General features: G+C 35.3%; 1 protein-coding gene across 1 annotated transcript; it reads left to right on the forward strand.

The window, feature by feature from the left end:
- Positions 1-82: 82 nt before the first annotated feature.
- On the forward strand, positions 83-24550 carry eRF1 (eukaryotic release factor 1). Its single transcript, XM_072520133.1, has 7 exons — positions 83-485; positions 544-719; positions 3698-3936; positions 8752-8982; positions 9042-9392; positions 19438-19585; positions 23160-24550. Exons 1-7 carry the CDS (start codon positions 400-402, stop codon positions 23243-23245), a joined length of 1317 nt encoding a protein of 438 aa, XP_072376234.1. The 5' UTR covers positions 83-399; the 3' UTR covers positions 23246-24550.

Below are 24550 nucleotides of genomic sequence, written 5' to 3' on the forward strand. Positions count from 1 at the left end.
GGTTTGAGTAGAACATACCACTAAGGATATTTTTTTGATTAATTAAGAAAATATTGCCAACCCAAAAACAATTTAGGGTGAATTTGAAATTAAATTTTATCAAAATTTGGTGGACAAAATAAAATACCAATTTTCAAATTTTTGTTTTTTATGACAGATATCTGAATTTATCAATTGGATATGCCAAATCACCTAAACAGAATATTGTTCTTCACCTGAATTTACAGTTAAGGCCGTGTATATCCAGTTAAAACCAGTTGGTTTCAGTTAATAACTAGTGAAAAGTGACTTTCCTGGATCCTCTTGTTGATCAGCTAAGAGGCTGACACCACGCCATTTTGCTTTAAGAACACGTTTTTGGATTTTATATACAGTAAATTAGTCTATTAATTTATCAAAATGTCTGGAGAAGAAACATCTGCCGATAGAAATGTTGAAATATGGAAAATAAAGAAACTTATAAAAAGTTTGGAACTAGCAAGAGGGTATGTAGGAAAAATAACCATATTGTAATTACAATTTAAAATGTTTTTATTATTTTAGGAATGGAACAAGTATGATCTCACTTATAATTCCTCCAAAAGATCAAATATCTAGAGTAAGCAAAATGTTAGCCGATGAATTTGGTACAGCCTCTAATATTAAGTCTCGAGTAAATAGACTTTCAGTTCTTGGTGCTATCACATCAGTCCAGCACCGTTTAAAACTATATACTAAGGGTAAGTGTTACGTTTATTAACAAATTTAATAACCACCACAATCAATCTTAATGTTGGGCATTCTTTTTTTTTATTATAATTCATAAATTTAATGTAAACAATAAGTATTTCAACCCATTATGATCGCATAAATATGATCTCTTTTCAGTTTGTAAATGACACACAAGACAACATGATTTATAACTTATGGAAAAAACCAAGGTTTAATTTACAGCTTACATCTTATTCTGACTCCTCAAGGAAAATTTTTATAGAATTTTTATTTTACTTGTTTATCATTTGTCACAATACTACATATTTAGTGTGTGTTTAACAGTACATATATATGATTATTCTTGTTGGTGAGTACTAGTTTCTTTTTAAGTACTCTTATTTCCATATGTTTTTGATGCTGGCAGATTTTTTTGAACAGTTTCTAATTTTGTTTAATTAAATGAATTCTTTGACTATCATTAAAGAAATACATAATGAATCTTCATGAATACAGTTAGAAAGGCCATCTCTTATGTGAAGTGTCTTATAGTGGATTATATGAATTATAGATTTATTTTATTGTTTCCGTAGATACATACAAAGGTTATTTTCCATTTTAATTACCTACCGTTTCGGTACCAGTGTAATAAGCCGGAAGGAACCATGTCTACGGAGCTGAAATTTATATCAATGAATTCTGCTTCACTTACTAATGATTGTGCAATGATTTTTATTCGGTGCAAAGCGTTCTTTTTTATGTAATTTCGATTTAAAATATGCCCGATTTTTAAAAACCCTTACTTGAAACCCATTGAAAATCTATGGGACTTCAAAGTAAAAAATATATCAAAAACTGTGATGAACTATGAGATGGTACTGAAAATGTTTGGAAAAAGTTTGTAAATTCTTGACATCAGACATTTAATTGAAAATGAGAAGATTTATTCAAGATTTTTTACTGACAATAGCCAACTGGCTTACTGTAGATCTTCCATTCATGTAACCTTCTGTCTCAGGTTTTAATATTAATGACTACTTACATAGCTTGGACCGAAGGCTTTAAATGCACTCTAAAGCATGGCAGTGGGTCAGTTAAATTGGAAATTGAAAAATACCTGATGTCTGTCTGGATTGAACTAGTGAGATATTGATATTTTTTTTATTCATTTGAAATGCCCCTTGGACAAATTCTAATGTAGTTATAAGTTCGAATTGTTTCTAAATTCTCTTTGTTCGATTCTTCTCAATCGCTGATGATAAATAAAATGTTGAAGTCATGGAGTAAAATAGTTTTTTGACAGCTACTGAATAATTACACTCTAGTTGTTGTTGAGGTAAAAATTTATAATAAACTGCTTCCCAAACTAGTCCCGGAGCTATATTTATAATCTCACTAAAATGCTACAATTCATCAAAATAGTGTATTGTCGTCTGCATAAAACAAAACCTTTGACTTTTGCAATGACTTCAGGCATTTCCTCAATAAAATATTAAGCAATAGTTTGCAGGAAGTTGAACAAATTGTAATTAAGCTATTAATTTATATATTTCACAATTATACACTGTGAAACTATACAAATTCAGGAAATTAAGATTAATGGAAGATTACAAATTAATGGACTAATTTGTGATTGTACACCTCTCGATGCCATGGAACATGATATCATTCAAATTAATATCTGCTGAGTCTTTGCTGGGTAGGGCTCATCCAAAATGTTCAATTTTTCATAACTCTGGTTTATGAATCTGGCTGGGATTATGTTGGCATTGAGGGCCACTGTGGTTTGCAGTTTATAGGCATAGATCTGTGACTTAGAATACCCTACTACAAGAAAGAGTAAAGGGGTCAAATCACACAATCTCAGTGACCATTTTACATTACCTCCACATGAGATGACAATTCAGTCAAATTGTTCTTGCAGAATTTACAATGTTGTCCTGTTGAAAGCATGTATGCCAATAAATAAGCCACAAACCCCTACAGCCAACATAACCCACATCATCAGTCAACTTCAGGCTGATTTATGCATCAGTGTAATGGAAAATTGGATGTTTCAAATGATTACCAACCAACAAAGCCACAGTGGACTTTTGAACTATCTTATGGTCCATACATAATACAATAGAGAGACCTTTCAAATGAATAAAAAACTTTGATGATATCTCATGCACATACTTTGATTTATTTAAATTTAAACATACGAAGCACTTATTAAAGACTATATATGCAATAATACAGTTTCACATTTTCTGAAAGTTATAAAACTTGTTTATATTGCCCTCTTTTGGTCCCATTATAATGTAATGTTTTAGATTGCCAATTTTACCACAAGTGCAGTTTTGGGTAGACCAATCTTAATTGGTTAATGGTCTTTATAAAGTGTCAATTGGACTGTATGTAAAACCATCTTCCTGGAGGTATCTTAGGCACGCAATGATATAAGTTTGAGCCTGTGTAACATTCACTATAATGTATTTGCCAGTTATTTTTCTACTGGATATCTGATACTAGATACTGATATCAATATCAGTCACTGGAACCACCTTTTGTTTACTTTTTCTCCAAGTATACATGCTAATTTAGCAACATTGTCAACAATTTCATTACCTTTTATTCTTGAATGGCCCTGAATCTATAACATGTTACAGTTATACCTAATTGTGTAATTTTAAACAAGCCTTTAAGAATCTTTAATTTATTGTGTATCTGCATAATTAAATGCAGTTAATAAGTAGTTTAGTGTTAGGATTAGTGTGATACCTATTTTTAGGAACAGATAATACTGTTGACAAAATTATTTTTTATTGCTTATAGATTGATAATTCCTTACCCAGTTGAATTATTGTGTTGGTAGATCATATCTTAGTTTGACTATGAGTAAAAGCACCAATATTTTAAAGTTGCATACTGACAAACTAATACATTACATATTTTTTATTGAATTTTGTATCACTGTTGTATTGAACATTGTAAAATAAAGTTTTTTAATTGATTTTTTTTTCAGTCCCTCCTAATGGATTAGTCATTTACTGTGGAACTATTGTAACTGATGAAGGAAAGGAAAAGAAAGTTAACATAGATTTTGAACCATTCAAACCAATTAATACCTCATTGTATTTATGTGACAATAAGTTCCATACAGAAGCTCTGACGGCATTATTGGCTGATGATAATAAATTTGGTTTTATAGTTATGGATGGTAATGGTGCATTATTTGGTACGCTACAAGGAAACACAAGGGAGGTGAGTGAAAAGTTTGTTTTATGCTTTGTTTATTCTACGAAATTGGCTTATTCCCAGTAAAAAGAAGTAGATTATTATCTAGATTATGAAGTACACAAGCGTAATAAGTTTTTTATGTTTTTAAATTATTTGCTTAATTTTAGTATGTTTTATTTGGATTCCTCCTGATTTTCCAATATGTGTATACAATAGCTAATATTTTAACATCGCTTAATTTGTAGCTTCTGAAGCATATTTTGCTTACTACCATTCTAAAATCTTGTAGTAGCTCACCAAATTATAATATGTACATTCAAGATAAAACTATACATCAGTAGAACATAGTTTGTCTGTAATAATGGAGTGATCTACCTGAATATTGTGAGGCATTTCTAATAAATATTACTATTACACATAATAAGAATAATGAAAATTTCAATTTCATTGTGTTCATATTTATGGCAACTACGCCAGTTCTGATATAATTTAAGGTCTTCCAGTCAAGTCTATTAGTATTAGTGTTTGTCTAGGTTTTAGTGTTAAGTGTTTGGGTTCTAGAGTGTCTAATAGGTGGCTTTCCAGAATGGTCCGGCAGATCCTCCTATTGAAAAACACATTACCTGTCTAGTCTCCTTCACAGCTGACACACTTGAGGGCTCTCTTAGAGGTTCCAGGTCTGCACTGTGGGATACTAAAGAATGGTTCTGTGTTAACAGGCTTCTACTTAATGAAGCAAAAACCAACTGGGCTGTTTTTGCTCTAGGGACACTGATTCTGAAAATGCAGATGTGACAAGTGTGAAGTTCCTTGGAGTACACCTGGACCCCAAGCTTCAATGGGGTCCACATATTTACTGTCTGAGTAAAAACCTATCGCATCAGGTGTTTCACACAAGATCTTACTAACAGCTTATTATGTTCTATACTAAGAGCTTACGAGTTCTTGCAGACCTTGGGTTTTATATCTATGAGAACTTTATGTTTGTTAAGAGGAGTGGGGGGCACTTTCCCATGAAGAGTTGCATGATCATAACACTAGACACAGGTGTGATCTTGGTCCAGCCTACTGGAGGCTCAAGAGGTGTCAAACAAACTGAATCAGGGTATTGGGCAATTAAATTTTATAACAAATTGCCTGATAACTTAAATGATCTTCCCATAACTCCGTTTAAAAGTAAAATTAAGGAAATTTTAACAAAAAATGTATTATATAGTAGTGAGGAATATCTGAAATTTCAATTTTAAACTATTTTAACTCAATCTAATGTGTGTTTTTAAGTAATTAGAATTTAAGATTTCTTAATAGAACTATTGTTCTGCTTCTATTTTGACGGCAAAATTTTTGTTAGGCTACTGGCAAAATTACATCAATAAATGAATTTGAATTTGAAAATTTGAGTTATTCTCAAGACTGTCAGGACATGCACTCCTACTACTTGCGGTCAGTTTTCTTATGAAGGCATTTATGGTGGCAACTTTCTGTCTTATTATACTGGTGCTTAGTCAGTAAGTTCCGAGGTATTTATGTTTGTCTGTGTGTTGAAAGTCTTTTTCTTCCTTTATCACTTCAAGTTAGTTTTTCTTGGAGCGTTTGGACATATTGTCTAGACAACTTCAAACTTTCGTTTGATGTTATGGAAACCCTGCGATTGTATCGTCATAGCAGGTCATCAGCATATCAGTACAGCGTCAGTTATCTGATTAATTTCACAACCTTCCTCTACAAACACTGGAGCTCAATATATTTCCGTTAAGTGGCACAACAATGAGATTGGTCAGTAGCTGTTTGATGTTTCATGATCTTTGCCTGATTTATGTATAGATACTAACTACTTTTGCTTTACGCCATAAGATATACTGCAATTATTAAATAAACACAGTGGCTACTTTTTGGTTCTAAGATCAAAATATTTAATCTGTTCAGTAAATAGGTCATCAATTCCTGTTGACTGGCCATTGTTCAAGCATTCCTTCATTGATGTTAAACAGTGCAAAAAAGTTAGATTCGCATTGAGGAGTTTTTATTAGTTTTTGTGTTTTATTTTTAGTTTTGTCATTTAAAAACATTTGATAGACTACCCACTTTGCAGGTATATTACTTATACCATGCTATTTTGTAGGATCTCTTAAATCTGTTTATGATATTCCAGGCTATTTTGCTGCTGTGTAAATCAGGTCAATTCTCTCTTCCCATTATTTCTGTCTTGTTTGCTCAGTATCTGAAACAGTGTGGTCCCACATTCGATAATCCTTTCACTAAAGGAATTGTTTTCATAGAGATATTTTGTATTATTTCATAAATATTTGTTTCCCATGTAATGCCTGTGCTGTATTGCAGCCTCTGGTATATGACTCCAAAATATCTTCTTAACTACCTCAGTGATTTCTCCTGTAGGTCTTCATGGATGGGTAGCTTTTATTCACTTTGCTATTTAAGTCATCAAAGAATTGAGCCCATCTGGCCTTCCTGAAGTTAAACCTTCGAAATGGAATAGTAGTGATTCTGACTATGTTGTGTACATTTATTCACACAGGCTGATGTTAGATTTTGTTCAGCTAGCTCCCATTCAAATGTATTTAAGTGGGAAATATTAAAGTGGTTCATAGAAAAAATTAAAAAAAAATTGAATAAAGAGTTATTGAAACCATAAGATGACAGCCGCCTTTATTGCAGGATCCTTTAATAAAGTACAAAATACTTCATGTCTAAAAGAGAGTTATTGCTGTTGAACATGTTGAAGAAATCTTTTATTTTGACAAATGAAAATAAATATTTTTGTATAATATAGATCAGATAATAAATCAGTCTAATAAAGATCATTAAAAAGAGTAAAACATTTAATTTAATTAAATACATATTCTTATTTAAAGAATTCGATAATCGATAATACTCCTCTTATAATGTTGAAGAACCATTAGATATGGCTAGTTTAGCTGGCGCAAATGAAGAAATAGAGTTGTTACTTAAGAATATTATTGGTTAACGTAAAACAATAATGAAGATTTACTAATTGAGAATAATAATAATACTAAAAACAATAGTCATTAAATAAAACAGAACATACAACAAATTTGATTAAATATCTACATAAATATAAGTAAAGTTAGATGTCTGTCTCCCTCTTTGACATCAAAATATAAAAGTTCTCTGGCCTGTATAAATACAGGCCAGAAAAATGTATTTTATTAAAGGACAAAAATAAAGGACACAAAACTGCGCATGCATATATGTCAAAATTAGGGTGCTTTTATTACAGGATGACATAAAGCACCTCTTCAATAACTCTCTCATAGTTCGGAAAATATGATTACGAGCAATTAGCACATCTCCAAAATTATTAGAAATAAAAACGGGTGTGGCAGTCCAGTTGGACTGCCGGTGGAAGTTACACTTCTATACACGCATTCGCCGTTACAAATTTATTTGGAAGTCAATCTGCACAATCATTACATATGTAATGCTATAGGTAAGACATAGCAGAAAGAGAATTAATAACAATTTACTAACAATTAATAAACAACTTTTGACCTGTAATAGGAGTATAGTAAATGAAGGATTGAATCAATATTTTGATGAAAATGTATATTTTTATTTTCATATTATATATGAAAAGAGTTGAATGCAAAAATTTTTTTACACATACTGCAGTAAAATTCATTGTTTATTTTGTTATTAATATAATAATACAATACAAATTAAAATGCAATATTCATAAGTATTTAAAAATGACAATAATATACATAACTTTCTACTTATGCATATATGTTTAATTTACCATGTAATAATATTAATAAAAAAGTCCTCCCCGACTGGGAATCGAACCTCGGTCTCCCGCGTGACAGACGGGGATACTGACTACTATACTACCGAGGACATGACACAAACGAATTTCAAAATTGATAGTTCTGGATCATACAGTGATTAATTGAGATTATTATTTTGAAATACAAAAGACTAATATAATTATGAACATTTAATAAATAATACAAAACATATCACATAAATAATAATATTAATAAATATTTTATTATATATATAATATTATATGTATATATATCTTTATATAATGTATTAAATTATATATACAAAAGGAATATTTTTATATTCGAGAGAGGAAGAGAGAGAAAATATATCTTCTGTCACTCTTTTACTCATTATCTTACATATGTAATGATTTCACTCCCAATACAAATTTCCAACGTGGAGCGCGCGTATAGAAGTATAACTTCAATAACAGCAATAAAAGTAGTCACATACAAATTATGTGCATGTGTGTATTATGTATGTGGAAAGGAGCTGCTGGATAATTCTGGTCTCTGTACTTCTCACTGTCATAAAGAACAATTAGTGTGTATACATAGCTGAATATGACTGAATTCTATTGATAGACACAGACTTAATAGCAGTAATAAAATCAAGTACTTATTGGGTTCATGGATTTCGATCTTATTAGTTCAAGTGTTTTTGGGTAAAATTAATGATTTTACGGATAAAATGTCTAGATATATAGTGTAGTGGATTTTTCTCTTGGAAGTGGTTCGAGTTACTTAAATACATGTAAATTAAAAAAAAATAGGAAAGTAATTTTCGCTCATGTTAATTTCTCTTTGATTGAATTACCAAATTTGGTTGTTGTCCAAACAGAACAGATTGTAAATCTTCATTTGAGAATTAAATAAAAACAACAATTTAGCGATTGTACACCTTAATGTTTATGTAATAAATTGTTATGGTCTTAAAGAATACTAGGCTGTGAATAATTTTAAGTTTCTTTGTAATTTAGGTTAAAGAAATTAAGATATTTTTATGAACTTACTAATTATTGTTACTTTTTAGGTACTTCACAAATTTACTGTCGATTTACCCAAGAAACACGGTAGAGGAGGTCAATCTGCACTTCGTTTTGCCCGTCTGAGAATGGAAAAACGTCATAACTATGTTCGAAAAGTAGCAGAAGTAGCTACGCAATTATTTATAACAAATGACAAACCTAACATAGCTGGACTCATCTTGGCTGGTAGTGCCGATTTTAAGACTGAACTTAGTCAATCTGATATGTTTGATCCAGTAAGTTTTTACTTTCTGTCTCTGGTTTAATTAATTACTAATTATTTACTGATTTTTAGAGGTTACAAGCTAAAGTAATCAAACTAGTAGATGTCTCGTATGGTGGTGAGAATGGATTTAATCAGGCCATCGAATTAGCAGCTGAATCGCTTCAAAATGTAAAGTTTATCCAAGAAAAGAAACTGATAGGCAGATATTTCGATGAAATTAGCCAAGATACGGGGAAATACTGTTTTGGAGTTGAAGATACCCTTAGGGGCTTGGAATTAGGTGCTGTAGAAACACTAATCTGTTGGGAGAATTTAGATATTCAACGATATGTATTGAAAAACCATACTACGGGTTCGGAAACTATACTGCATTTAACTCCTGAACAGGAAAAAGATAAATCACATTTTACAGATAAAGAGGTAAATTAAAATAAATATAAATTTTAAATATCTTTATAAGTCCGGTCCAACGGGTCTGTATATGCGCCGTCATTTAATTTATACAAATAATTTTATGTTATTTTATTTTTCAAGTGGCAATCGCCCAACTAAAATACAATTTAAGCGTTATTGATAAATTACAGAAGATTTTTAACGTAACCTACTTAAATTAAATTTAAAAATTTTAATCATACAAAAAATAAAAATAGGAACAGTAAATAACAAACATTAACAAATAATGTACAAAACACAAGGACATCAAGCTATCACACACAGGTCTTAAGCTGAGCTTTAAATTCTTTTGGAATACTATAACAATCCAACCTTTGGGAATATTGATTTGCAAACCTTGGTGTTCTAGATGTGAAGGAAATCTGTAGTTTGTGCAATGGGGTCTAACATAAGATTTTAGCCTTGTTTGTCTACTGGGAACATGGAGATTAATTTTTTCCGATAGTTGAGTACCAAAAATAATAGAGTGCAGTATACTATAAAATATAGTGAGATCTTTGTGCATGCGTCGGATTAGTTAATTTCTTCAATCCTCTGATTTTGTTTAAATGCAACAAATTTTAAGCATTTGTGTTGAACTCTCTCAATAGCTTGAATATGGGTGTTATAGTGAGGAGACCAAACACATGAACAGTAATCTAGGTGGGGTCTCACAAGTGAACAATACAAAATTTTTATGGATGGAATATTTAGAAAGTCTTTAGCACAACGTTTGATAAACCCTAAAAGTTAAAGTGATTTTGAGACAACAGATGAGATAATATAGTATATATAAAAATAGAAACTTAAGTCGGGTTTATCAGTTTAAAGTACTAACAGAGCCTAGCAGCTCTGATTGATGATTTTGTTATTAGCTTAAAAATATTTACTTACCCTGTGCAATCAAACACTAGACAAGGTGAAAACCTCAGTCTGAGTTGGGAAAAATATTTCTGAGATTTTTTTCATAATCACATTCGTGAGACATCAGAAAACATAGTGGCAGACCAAACTTGTTTTTTTTTTAATGTAACACCCTGTATTGTATTTTTAAAGAAAGAAAAATAAAGTTAAAATATTAAAGTTAGTACACAGAAATTGTTTACACCAAGTACAAGAATGTAAATATACCTCTGAAAGAATAGTAAGTATAAAAATTAAACTGGATGTCAAACCTCTGAATGTGATAGCAATCTATGCACCAGAAAACAACAGAGATTTTAACGCCCGTGTTGGCAATGATATAGTTCCAGAAATAAAACAGTAATATAACGAAAATATCAGAAATGAAAACGGAGACCTTCTGACGGACCTCTGCAGCATAAACGAGATACATATTAATAATACATTTTTCCCTCACAAAGAAAAATACAAATACACTTTTGAAAACAGTAGAGGATAAAGATCTATGGTAGACTATATTCTGTTGAATAGAGAGTTATTTTTTTTTTTGGTGGTAAATCTTCTAAAGACCGTACCAGGCCGTGTCCCCGTTAAGGATGACCTGGCGTGAGTTGGATTCAGGGTGGAAGGATCCATCCGCACGCAGTCCCCCCAGAGGAGTCGTGCTCACAGATACACCCATAGCTCCCTGCCTGCCAACTAAAGTCCACCCCCTTTTATACAGGCTACTCATGCGGTAGGTCCTCTTCAGACCGGTGCATCGCATGAATAGCCCATCCCCTCTCTCTCTCTCTCTCTTTCGCCCTCTCTCTCACTCTCTTACCTACCTTTGCTGTAGATTCCTCTCCAATATCTCCTTCTTTCTGACAATTTGAGTTACTGCCTCCAATATTGCCTTGTACTCAGTCTCTCCTCTCATTGCTACCTGCATTATGGTATTTGTACTTACCCTACCTAGCTTTCTGTACAATTCGTTTCTGTCCTCATCAAATCTTCTGCACTCGAATACACAGTGCTCGGCCGTGTCAGCCACTCCACAGTCTGTGCAATTTCCATCCGCAACCTTCCCTATCCTTTCTAGATAGGCCCTGAAGGAGCCGTGCCCTGTTAGGAACTGGGTGAAAAAGTAATTGGTGTCTCTGTCCCCGCACTTCATCCAGTCTGCGATATTTGGAATTAATACCCTCGTCCAGGCCGCTCTATGCTCATTTGTCCATTCTTCCTGCCATTCCGTTATGCTCCTATTCCTGGCTATTATTTTCTCCTGCTCATCCTTCCCGTAGGTTTCTGCCCTTTCTTTCACCATCAAGTGGATGGGTAACACACCCGCGATCACTTGTATGGCCACCGTTGATGTTGTTCTGTATGCACGTGCTACCCTTAGTAGTGCTTTCCTTTGGGCGTTCTCTAGCATTCGTCTATATTTCTTGATGTTAAGCACTTGCTGCCATACCGGTGCCGCGTAAAGTATAGTAGAGTGGACCACTTCCATTAGAATTCTCCTTTTGGCGGTCCCCGGACCCCCCACATTGGGCATAATCCTTGTCAGCGCCGCAGTCCTCACCTCTGCCTTGCTAACGACATATTTCACGTGCTCGCCAAAAGTTCGCCTCGTATCTAGGACTACTCCCAAGTACTTCACTTTTTTGGCAGGTACGATCCTTTCTCCCTCCAGGACAAAAACTATATGGTCTCTGGCCCTCGGACCCTTGAGAATCATAGCTTCAGTTTTCTCGGCCGCTAACATGAGATCTCTGCTTCCCATCCACGTCTTCACTTTGTTGAGGGCTCGATTCCCTCTCTGCATGATTGACCAGTTTTCATCGTGTTCCACCAGCACCACCAGATCATCCGCATATGCTATTGCCTGTACGCCGGTGCCCAGGTCGGTCTCCAAAATCTCGTTGTAAAGAACATTCCAAAGCAATGGCCCCAGTACGGAGCCTTGCGGCACTCCTGTCGTGGTTCTCATAGAGTTACCTCTCGCAATGTTGATGCATCTATCTGTGAAGTAGTTCCTAACCAAATTCTGCAAATAGGAAGATATCCTTAAGTCGCCCAGTAGTCTGACGATAATTTCCCAGCTAGCGCTATTAAAAGCATTTCTTATATCAAGGAAGAAAGCCACCATCCATCTGCTCCTACATATGGATATCTCCCTCTTGATCCTGCTTATAGCCTCTACCGCAGATTTCCCTTTCCTGAACCCATACTGCCGGTCGGATATGCCACCCCTCTCCATTATTTCCCTCTCTAGCCTTGTCTTCACAAGAATCTCAAAGACTTTGCCTAAGGTATTTAACAGGCATATAGGTCTGTACGCCCCGGGCTCCTCTAATTCCTTTCCTGGTTTAGGGATAAGTATGAGATTTGCCGTTTTCAGGTCTCCTGGGAACTCTTGTCTTCTTAGCAGGTTGTTCATAATATCCTGTACCCATTGCACTTTATCCTCAATGATGGTTTTTATTATCTCGGGTACCACTCTATCCGGTCCAGGCGCTTTTCCTGCTTTGAGCGTTTTGCCAGCTTCCGTCACCTCTTCCCTTGTGAATTCAGTCACCGGTGTCTCTAATTGGAGTGGTATAAATCTTACTTCTTCCCTCTGTGGGAAAAGAGCCTCAGCCAGTTCTTTCCTTCGACTTTCCTCGATCTTAAAGAAGCCTCCTGTCCCTTTAAAACTCTTGACAACTATTCGGTAGGCGTCTCCCCAGATATCATTTTCAAGATTTTCGCAAAGTTCTTTCCAACATCTCCTTTTTTCGCCATTTATTTCTCGCACCAGCTCTTTCTTCATGGCTTTTAATCTTTCTACCTCCTCTTCCATCACTCGATGCCTCCCTCTGTCCCTCGTGACTTTTCTTCTTAGCTCGATGTAGCCTCTTCTTATTTCTTCAATCCTCTCCGTCCACCAATAGGGACGACTGTTTGCTCTCCTTCCCCGCGGACTGCACCTTTCTGCTATATCTTTTATTTTCTCGTATCCCTCTTCGAAGTTTCGGGCCTCACCTTCCATTCCTTGGATTTCCTCTTTAACTCTTCTTTTGTCAAGATATTTCGACCTGCCTCCCTCCCTTGGTTTTGTTACGTTTCCTCTAATTTTAAGCAAAATGTATTTGTGATGAGTGAATATTTCTCCATCCAGAACGTCCCACTCTGCCACCTTTCTACTTATCGGCGTCGTTGCCATTGTGACGTCAATATGTGTCTGACTTTCTCCTCTGACGAAGGTCGCCTTACCGTTGTTGAGTACCACCAAATTTAGAGTCTGGATAATCTCATTCCACATTTCTCCCCTCTCGTCATTCCTTGGCGCCCCCCATGAAATAGACTTTGCATTCAGATCCCCAGCAACGATTAGTCTTTTTTTCCTACTATGGTTTCTGCTATTTCCTCTACCAGATTCTTATAATCTCCTAGTGGGATATTAGGGGAGATATATGTCGCCACTATTGTGACGTTCCCAAGATCCAGGATCAGAAATCCGGCTTTCCTCTGGCAGGTTTTCACCCCCAGCTCTCTATTTCTAATGTAGACTGCTACATCTTGCCTTTTGTCCGTGATCCAGCCTCCTTGGGCTGTAATCTTTTTATTTGGCTCGGACACTATCAGCAGGTCCGCTTTTAATTCCTGTCCCCTGATCCTGAGCAAATCATGTGCCGCCCTACATCTCCCCAAATTCACCTGCACTATTATCAACCCTTTAAATTCATCCCCCGTAGAGTCGAATTTAAAGGCCTAATCTTCCTCCTGCCGGCGCACTTGCGCCTCTTCCCCTAGAGTCTCTTTCGGCTACGAGCTTCCTGAACTCAGGACAGTATTCCGAGTCTGTCCTGTGGTCCTCGCTGCAGATTCCACAATGTGGCGCATTGTTGCATTCCCTGGCGCTGTGCCCTTCCTCCCAACAGTTCAGACATTTGTCCCTTGCAGCCCTTTCTTTACATTTGTCTCTGGTATGCCCGAAGTGCAGACACGAGTAGCAGCGTATTGGTCGGTATCTGGGTGCCATGACCTTACAATTCACCAGTCCTATCAGTACCTTTCTCTGCCGTATCAGTGCATCAGCTGCTGTTCTACTAGCTTTGACTACTACCGTATCTCCCCCAAACCGTCCCTCTTTCCTATTGCAGATTTCAATTGATGCTCCTCCCTCTCTTGGTCCCACAGTGTTTCCCAATGCCCTTATGACTTCCCCATCTTCCAGTGTTTGGTCAACGTCGTGTATTAGCACCAGCTTTTCCTGAACTTTCGAGTTAACATCCAGGCCTGTTTTTGACGCGATCTGAGTCGACAGCTCCGTGATTTTTTCCCTGGGTCCTATCAGCTCCAGACGTAGGTCTCCTTGTGCTGTCTTTCTCATCTTTTTGATGTCTACCCCGCTGTGTTTTACATCCACTTTCTGTCTGACCTCTTTTACCATATCCGCGTACAACTTCTCGCCCCCTTTGATGGTGATGTTTCCTCTTTCTGTCCTGCAATTTGGAACCACCAGTGTAATCTCCGCTTCAATATTCTGCAGGCTATATTCCAGCGCCTTTCTTAGTTCTACCCAGGGCATGTTCTCTCCTACTACGCAATAGAGATGTTGCTCGCTCTTTCCCTTGTTCCCTACCTCCTTTATGGCCTCTACTAAATCCATGGCGCTTGTCAAGCTGTTTAATCCTCCCTGTTCGATCGGGATCGTGTAAGCGGCATTTATGGTTTTTCGGCTCCTTCCTCCCCTCATTTCAGAGGTAAACCAATTTAGGACATAGTTTGTATGATCCTTACCTTGTTCTTTTACTAGTTGATCCAATCCCGTGTGGCTTTGTGTCCACTCCGCGATGTAGTTGTCTACTAATTCGTTTTTCTCTCTTTTATCCAACGCAATTATCACATCTTTGTTTCCTGTTGGGACAATTTCCCTTCTCTCTGCTGTTTTTGTCCTTTTAAAGCCATCCTCCTGCCATTCTTCATTTACATATTTCTCGTATTCTTCCTCGCTCATACCTCTCTCTAAACAAGCGGCAATCTCCCCCTCCATTCTTTTTTTCCTCCTTTCCATGTCCTTTTCTATGTCCTCTATTTCCACTTGGACACTCATGTCCCTTTTCTCTATTGTTTCCATTATGAGGATCTCAGGTTTTTCTTGGTATTTTTCCATTTTGGTCTGTAACGACTTAGACATGTTGTGTAGGGCCGTTATCGCAGTCTTAATTTCAACCTTGGTTTTTACGTGCTCCTTTGCCATGTTGAGGAGTGCCTTCGATTTCTTTAGGACCTCTTCCACCGCCTTTCTTATCGCGCTTAGTTCTTCACTTTCTCTCCTCTCTTCTACGGCCTTAGCTTCTCTTAAGTCGTCCATATTCTTGCTCTTTTGCTCTTCGGTCCCTGCCTTTTTTCCGATTATCCCGTTCTCTCCCAAGCTATCAGTCCTCGCAGGTGATTCACCTATGGAGTCTCTTCTTCCCAAAATCTCCGATTCTCTCTGTTCATCAAACTGTTTCCACTCCGTGTCCTCGTGCCGGTCGTCATCGTTCTCCTTGTGTTTTTCTCGTTTCGTATCCATGTATGTTCCCACGTGTCGGGAAGAATAAAGGTCCAGCTGGACAGTGCTCCCTTATCCAGCTAAGGCATTTATCGCCCCGGGAGGGTGCCAGGTATCCCGGGGGCACCGTTTGCGACTGCTTTCCGCGCAGCCATTCATCCCTTGGTCACGGTGGCTCACGAGCCGGGATTGCGGGTTTTTTATCGAGGTGCGCTCCTCTTGATTTGCCTCGGTTTTCTCCGGTAGCAGTGGCAGCAACGCTCGTATACCGCCTGGTGTTCCTCAGTGTAGCTGCTTACCCTACACTGTGGGGAGAAAGGATAATGGATGGATAAGGAGTGGGTGATGCTATCTGATTGTACTCGGAGTTCAGGTCTGATGTATTTTGGATATTTTGGTCGTTGACCATTTGGTGACTGTGATTTATGCCGTAGACATGGAGGGTGGCAGTGAGGGCCTGAGGGCCTTCAAATTTTTGTCAGGGATTGATACAATCAGATGAAGGATTTTGGGTGGGGGGAGAAGGCGCAGCAATTGGGAATGATTGCTGCGCCTTTCAGCGTCCGGCGGCGGAGTCCGGCGACCACCCGGTGCACCGACGCCGGACGCTAATTTGGACTGTTCTTGGTTTCATTGGTCGTGCTCCCCTCACATTAATAGAGACCAAGACCAATTACTCGGCCTTCCACCACGTCGAGGTCATTCCACAGTCCCGGAAGGAATAGAGAGTTATAGCCCTCTCAAATCTTGGATGTAAGAGCACTAACATCAGCAGAAATACAAAGCGATCATAAATTAGTATTATGCAAAATCTGAATGAAAATACATATATGTGATAACAAAACACCAGAATATACCACAAAGATAAAAGTCGAAAGCTTACAGGATGACTCCACAAGATACCTATTCCAAAAAAGAATAACCGAAAAAAGCAGAAACACATATCACAGAAAGTGATGGAGTCGAAGAAAGCTGGGCAAAAATTAAGTCTAATATCTTAGCCTCGGCCAAGGAAGTTCTTTGTGAAAGAAATATAAATAAAAATAAATTGTTCCCAAGGCGAAGAAATCCATGGTTTTGTATAGAAGTGAAGGAAAAATGTAAAGAAAAGAAAATAAGCTTACCTGAAATAAATGTCAACCAAAACACAAGAGGCATACCATAATTACAGGACAATTAGAAACGAAACACATGCACCTGTAAGAAGGTCACTGGCAACGCTTTTCGAAAGACATGGAACATGATTTTTACAGTCTGCAAAAGGAAATATAGCGCTTCATAAGCGGTCAAAGAATGGAAGTAAAGGAACTAATAAAACCAAAACACATAGAAAAGGATACGTGGATTGAATACCTAAAAAAGCTATATGCAGAGGAAGAACAAACGACACTAGAACCGGAAACGCCAGAAATTACCACAAATGAAGAACTTAATATACAAATGTACAGGAAGTTCGGAAAATACTTGAAAACCTGAAGAACAGAAAAGCAGCAGGTAAAGACGGGATACCAAACGAATTACTGAAATATTGTGGAGCAGCAGTGACAGAACAAGTAACAACATTAATTAAAAAAGTTATAAAACACAATAAAATACCGGAAGAATGGAGAACGAGCGAACTAATTCTACTATTCAAAAAAGGAGATAAAAACAGCCAGAAAACTACAGAGGTACAAACTTGTTAAATACTACGCTAAAATTTACAACTAAAATTTTATGAGTGCTAATAAATCAGCGGATAAGTTTAGCAGATGAACAACAGGGTTTTTGTAGTGAAATATCGTTTACAGATGCAATATTCATTATAAAACAAATTACTGAGAAATCACTAGAGTATAATAGACCAGCATTTCTGTGTCTGATTGACTTAAAAAAAGCGTTTGACAGAGTAAGACTCAAAGATGTAATCCATCTTCTGTATAATAGAGAAGTTCCCCTAAATATTATAAAAACTATCGAAAACATCTACCAAAATAACAAAATGGAAGTCAGAATAGATGGACAACTTACAGAACCTATAGAAATAGGCAGCGGAATAAGACAAGGGGATTCATTGGGCCCCATGCTCTTCAATTTGATCATGGATGAAATCATCAAAAGCATCAGCAAAGAAAGAGGATATATAATGAGAAACAAAGAAATCAAAATACTCTGTTACGCAGACGATGCAATATTGCTAGCCCAGGATGAAGATAGTCTACAAAGACTGGTCCACAGATTTAACATAAGAGCAAAAGAATTTAATATGACAATCTCATCTCAGAAAACTAAAACATTAGTAGTCAGCAAAGAACCAACCAGATGCAAAATAGAAATTGATGGCATCAGTATTGAAGAAGTAATGGAAATAAAATACCTGGGAATAACACGGTCTAGCTATGGAGACCTGGACAAAGAAGTGAGAGATCAAGTACAAAAAGCAAATAGACTGGCAGGATGCCTTATAACACTATATGGCAAAACAGACACATTAACACTGAGATGAAGTCAAGAATTTATAAAGCCAGTGTAAGACCAATAATGACATATGCCTCAGATACAAGACCTGACACAACCACAACGCAAAGGCTACTGGAAACTGCAGAGATGAGAGTACTGAGAAGAATTACAGGAAATATGCTGAGAGATCGAAAGAGAAGTGAAGACAGAAGAAAATGTAATGTACAGTGTATAAATGAATGAACACAAAATAGAAAAAAAAAAGAATGAAATATCCACATAAGCAGAATGGAGGAGACCCGTGTCGTCAAAATAGCAAGAGATGTCACCAATCGGCAGAAGAAATATCGGACGACCACGCAAAAGATGGATTGACAATCTTCCATAGAGGTATTAATCCGCCAATGAACAAGCAGAATTGCCTATAAAGAGGAAGAAGAAGAAGAAAGAAAAATAATATGTTAATAAATTTTACAAAAAAAAAAACATACACAATGGACACAAAACATTTATGGAAAAATTAAAAACTACTTTTAATAAAGTATGGTAATGGTACTTTTCAATAGTGACATAAAATACATCTATTTAAAATTACTGAGAAAATGATGCACTTGCATTTTGACTCACCCTGTATTCGATATAAAGAAAATTAGCAATATTAATTATTTTTGAAAATTTTGACAATCAATAAAAAATATGGCAGCAATAGATCATTGTTGTTGTGTTTCATTTTAATTATACAGGGAGTTGAACTTGTTAAGATTTTCTCAGAAAATTGGTTGTAACTTTGTAAATACTCTGTATGAAACTTTATGTTGTTGTGATGGGGAAGTGAAGAAGATTTCGAATATAAAATAAAATACAATGTGTTCCATTAAAAAAAAAAACAGAAGATTGGTCTGCCACTATGTTATCAAACACTCTAATATTCTAACTAATTTTGTAATGTGAACCTCAAAGTTGCCTACAATATTTTCTTAACTTTTATTGCTATCTGTGATTATAGCGGATCTACTGGACTTTATCACACTAATCAGTCACCCTGTATATATATACAAGTGATGTGTGTAAGTTCTAGATTCTTAAAAAATGTCTTCAGTTTATTTTTACACATATTAACACATACACATATTTTACAAATATTAAAATCATTTATAATTTATTTAGACTGGTGTAGAATTGGAATTGGTAGAGTGTCAGCCTCTTCTGGAATGGTTGGCGAATAATTACAAGAACTTCGGTGCCACTTTAGAAATTATTACAGACAAATCTCAAGAGGGCTCCCAATTTGTTCGAGGGTTTGGTGGAATTGGAGGTGAGTGAAATAAGCCTATTTTTGGTTTTGGTTTTTAATATGTGCTGGATCATTTTAGTTAAAAGGTTATTGATGGTTACAAAATTAAAATTAATTCACGAATATTTGCCAAAAACAGTTATCTATGTCTATATAGCATGTTATAATAGAATAAAATTGTAATATATTGACTCTTACACACTGAATGGTTAATTGCTTGTTCATTGGGATTCAACTGACTTTCTGTAGATTTCTCTTCGTTATAAGCATTTACAATAAGATGCTTTAATGAAAGATACTTTAAGAGAAAACTTAATAATATCAGAACCAGAAAATTGGATTCTTGAGTTTATTTTCAATATATAGGATATAACCCTACAGTTATAACCAAAAGATGGAGTGAGAAAGAGAGGCAGACCCAGAGCACGATTTAAGGATCAGGTGGAGGAAGACTTGAGAATGTTGGGAGTACGAAACTGGAAAGCCAAGGCGAAGAATAGGAGAGAATGGAGACTTATCCTTGAGCAGGCCAAGACCCACCATGGGTTGTGGAGCCAATGATGATGATGACCCTAGAGTTGAGGTGGATTCCACACCGCTGGTAAAAACACACTTCAGCATGGGGTAGATTTTGAAGTTCAGGATTAAGTTAGTTAATTCCAAAATTTCATTATTAATTCACTGAATGTTAACGACAATTATGGCATACTCGTTTCGATTTTGTGTGACTCTGAAAAGTGCATGGGCATCGAGGATGGTCCATACCCTAATATTCTTTAGCCACGAGTATTTTTTTCTTCTGGTGCCTCTTTTTCCTTCAGTCTTTTTCCCATAAACAATTTTAAAATTGAAATTCCTTAATATGTGACCAAAGTAGGCTGCTTCTCGCTCTACTATTTGCAGAAGTTTCCTTTCTCTTCCTATTGGCGGTGTTGGTTATATGATCCATCCAGGTAATTTTAAGGAATCTTCTGAATACTCGAAAGGTCTCAATGCGATTCATAACGTTAGCTTTTGTTGTCACAAGTCTTCACCCCATGCCACAGCACTGAGTAAATGTAGCATTTTACAAAACTGTTCAATTTTGCTTCATATCTGTGATATCTGAAGTTGGAGTCTTGAATATTATTACCTTTCACATTTATACACAAATGTATATTCGGTATTCTGCTTAACACCATTACTTTCGTTTTATCTATGTTAATTTTTAAACCAAATTTTTCTCATTCTGTATTTAATCTATTTATAAGATATTGTAGTGTTTCCTGGCTGTCGGCTATTATGACTGCGTCATGGGCATAACGAAGATTATTAACAACCTGCTCATTAATCTTATGCCATCCTCAGTATCTCTCAAGGCTCTTTCAAAAAATTCTTCAGAGTCAATATTGAATAGTAGATGGACAAAATGCAACCCTGTCTTACACCTTTCTCTATTGGAAAGTTCTGCGTGTAATTTCATCCCCCACTTTCACCAATGCTGTTTGATTTAAGTATGTTTTACACAGTCGAGCGCTGTCTGGTAATCAATGAAGCATAGGCAAACATCTTTGCACTGGTTTCTACATTTTTGAAGCAATACAGTCAAACTGAAGAGTGTTTCACGTGTGTCGAAGCCTTGCCCGAATCCAAACTGAGTAGGACCAATGTCTATTTCACATCTGTTATAAATTCTTGTATATACTATCTTCAAGAACATTTTAAAGACCTAACTTAATAGACTGATCGTCCGGAAAAGTATTTTTGGAGAAGGTTCACCTTTATATTCGTTTGAAAGAGTTTGCTGGTTATTCTCTGCATATAGTTGTTGGGTATTCGTTTTCTAGTGGTGCAGAAGTGTCTTAGGGCCGGAGATAATATATTGTCCTTGAATATTTTGTTCAGGCTACAAGACTTTATTCGGCCTGTTTGTTCCTTTACAAAAATTTTTATGTTGAAGTGGTTATGTTTTTCTTTAAGCTCATCTTGATCTTCTTCTGGGACACTCTACATACTATTTCACATTTAAATTAGGCTCATTTCAAGAATACTTCCAATATAAAATTTTAATACATTATATACAGGGAAACCTGACATTCATTTTTTTTTTTCAGGCAACTTTTTTATGTTGATCCAGTTTTACGAGATGTTATTTTTTATTATTACATTAATTTAGTACGAAACTAGTCAAAAATCATTCTATAATGTGAATTAAAGTCGATCAATTTCGACACATGTATCTTGGAAACTTCGATATTTTTGAACATATTAAACAATTTTTGAAGTGGAAATCAAAAACGTCAAAATAAATGTATTTTAAACTTAGAGATAGTCAATAATATTAAAATGCCACAAGAAAATATCTTCAGAACATAATCAAGCCTAGTACTGAAATTGCACGAGTTAATAATATTCATCCCCTCAACCAAAAATGATCCAGTTCATTTTATTTGTAACCAACAGTTAAAACAATTTCCGTTAGTCTTTAACGTTAATTCTAATACACTAACATTTGTTCGCCTCTTGTTCTTGCTGCTTGGATGTATTCAGGAATACTACGATACAAAGTGGATTTTCAATCTCTACAAGCTGATGAACCTCTGGATGATGTAGACCTCGATGATTATTAAGGTCTATCTTGTCCTGTCTCTACGAAATTAAAGGTAGTTGAGTGTAGAAAAAGTAGATATAATATTTTGTATATGTTGTCAAAATAAAGTGGTTTTTTTTTATATTATGTGCACACAAATTGCAAACTGCATGAAAAAAGTCATACCACATTAAAATATTTATTGCTTCTGTCTTCCTAGTCTTGTTAGCGCAAAAAATATTCAGTAGCTTTGTTTTTAATGATATTCCTTGATTAATTTGTTATGATTATATTTCTTAGAAAAACATTAGAATTTTTTTATAGTCATGTATGTTTAGTTATTCCTTAAAAAAAGCCCGATATAATATGCACTATAGCTAGTGATCTAACTAGCTATAGTTCATATTCTCTAGTAACTTTCTTAACTTGAAAGTGCCACCACTTGAATCGGCTGACAAATGTATATAAGGAAAAAAGTACTCACAATCTTTGAGCTGGAAAGCAGATTAACTGGATGTTGGCCTCTTGTGTAGTCAAGTCCTGAAAACCAGATGGGCTCTATACTTAGCTGGGGAGAACTGAACTCCAAAATGGCTTTCACACAATATTTTCAGCCATTTCTCCGATATTTTCCCAGAAACTGCCACTTCGCCCATTTTACTGAAATGCTATCTGAGTTCGCAGTGTCTTAAATATAATGTCCATTGAGTACTTCAAATCCAAAACCACAAGTGCGTTACTTTTTGTAAAGTAAAGAAAAATCCAAATGTTATGTTGTATTACCACCTGTAAGACAACATTTTAGCGACTCCTTGAGCTACTACATAAGTCTCAAATCTAAAATTTCTAATTTTTGGTACTGTTTTGAAACTTATACTGAAATACGTTTTTCTTGAAACTGTCAATTTGCACAGTAGAGATTTTGGTTGGCAGTAGGCCAACGATATCTTATAACTGATGATGTAACATTTGTTATAATAAAAAATCTATGGTCATTTATTTTTTTTTAATGAAAAATTTTTTCAGGTTTGCTCCGGTACAAAGTAGACTTCCAAAGTTTGCAACTAGACGAAATGGATAACGCCGAAGAATTTGATCTAGATGATTATTAAATGTAGAGACAAATTTGTAGAAATTTTCATTTAAAACAATGTGGGCCCGTTATGTAATAAACACGTGTAAAAAGTAAATGATGGCAATATACTAATTTATCCTAAAGGAATATAATATGATGTGCTTTTTTGTAATATTATTTCCAAATTTATATTTTTACAAACTTGAAAGTTTATTTCATCAAAAGATTCAACTATATCATTAAATTAATAAATATTTGTTATTACCAATTTTTGTTTGCGCTCCGATTGATTTATGTATGTTAGTAAAACGTACAAAACATAAAAATAAAAACAGTTTAGGATAATCCACAAGGAAAATGAAATTCCTGTAGTTGGCTCTATACCATCAATCACAAAAGTTTATTTAAAATCCTTTATAGAAGGTATATAATTTAGTCCATAATTAATGTAGCCCGAAAGAGATTTTAAATTATATACCTTTTATAAAAGATTTTATAAACTTAAGTTAGAATAACCCTTTACACCGACTGAAAATGTAGAATTATCCGGATTGTTTGGCACAGCAACAAACTAAATTCACACCCATTTGATAATGTCTAGTGCGGTTATAGACGAAACGTCAAGACAGATAATTCCAGACCACACTCAGAAACCAATGTGCCACTACAAAAGACCGGCCGCGAAAGCTTACATTCTTTGATTTGTATAAATACTGTCCCTAATTTCACATCGATTTTGTCAAAGTGTGTCATTTTTGCACGTTTTTCGAACACCTGGCGTGGACAGTGACGGAGTGCCATTGTCGAAGATTGCCAAGACTGAGAATCATAGCCTACTCGGAGCTGTAGGGATTTTAAAGAAGAAAAACCAAGCTACTTGCCAGTGTTGCTGGATCACACACAGATTGGTTTAGTAATTTGATAAAAAAAAACACAAACTATTTGATATACTGAAAATTGAAGAAAGTCGGCTTTAACATTTTGAAGAAAATTATATAATAATGTGGATTTGGAAATAATATTACAAGAATATCAGAGTGATCATGTGCTTTGTATAAATTATATTGTCTCAAAAATCTTTACCAATATTTATTATTTAATTGTTAAAATTATGTATGTATATTGCAAGTGTTTATAATTAAGTAATTGTGAAAAAGACCAGTATTTCTACAGTGGCTTCTTTTTTTCATTTGTTTTTATATATTTAGAACAGAATATTTTTTTGTATTTACTTTTTTTTGTTAATGAGGTAATAAATCAGGTTTGGAAATTCTTCAATATATGTTAGTTTGTAACCATTGGCATTCTTTTTGTTTCTAAAATAATAAATAATGACTTTTCA

The sequence above is a fragment of the Diabrotica undecimpunctata genome, chromosome 1 (genome assembly GCF_040954645.1).
Source record: "Diabrotica undecimpunctata isolate CICGRU chromosome 1, icDiaUnde3, whole genome shotgun sequence".
Classification (NCBI taxonomy): domain Eukaryota; kingdom Metazoa; phylum Arthropoda; class Insecta; order Coleoptera; family Chrysomelidae; genus Diabrotica; species Diabrotica undecimpunctata.

Coding starts and splice junctions, on each gene's coding strand:
- eRF1 (XM_072520133.1), top strand. CDS start 400: ATGTCTGGAGAAGAAACATCTGCCGATAGAAATGTTGAAATATGGAAA. Junction 486..543: donor AGTTTGGAACTAGCAAGAGG/GTATGTAGGAAA, acceptor TTATTATTTTAG/GAATGGAACAAGTATGATCT. Junction 8,983..9,041: donor AATCTGATATGTTTGATCCA/GTAAGTTTTTAC, acceptor ACTGATTTTTAG/AGGTTACAAGCTAAAGTAAT.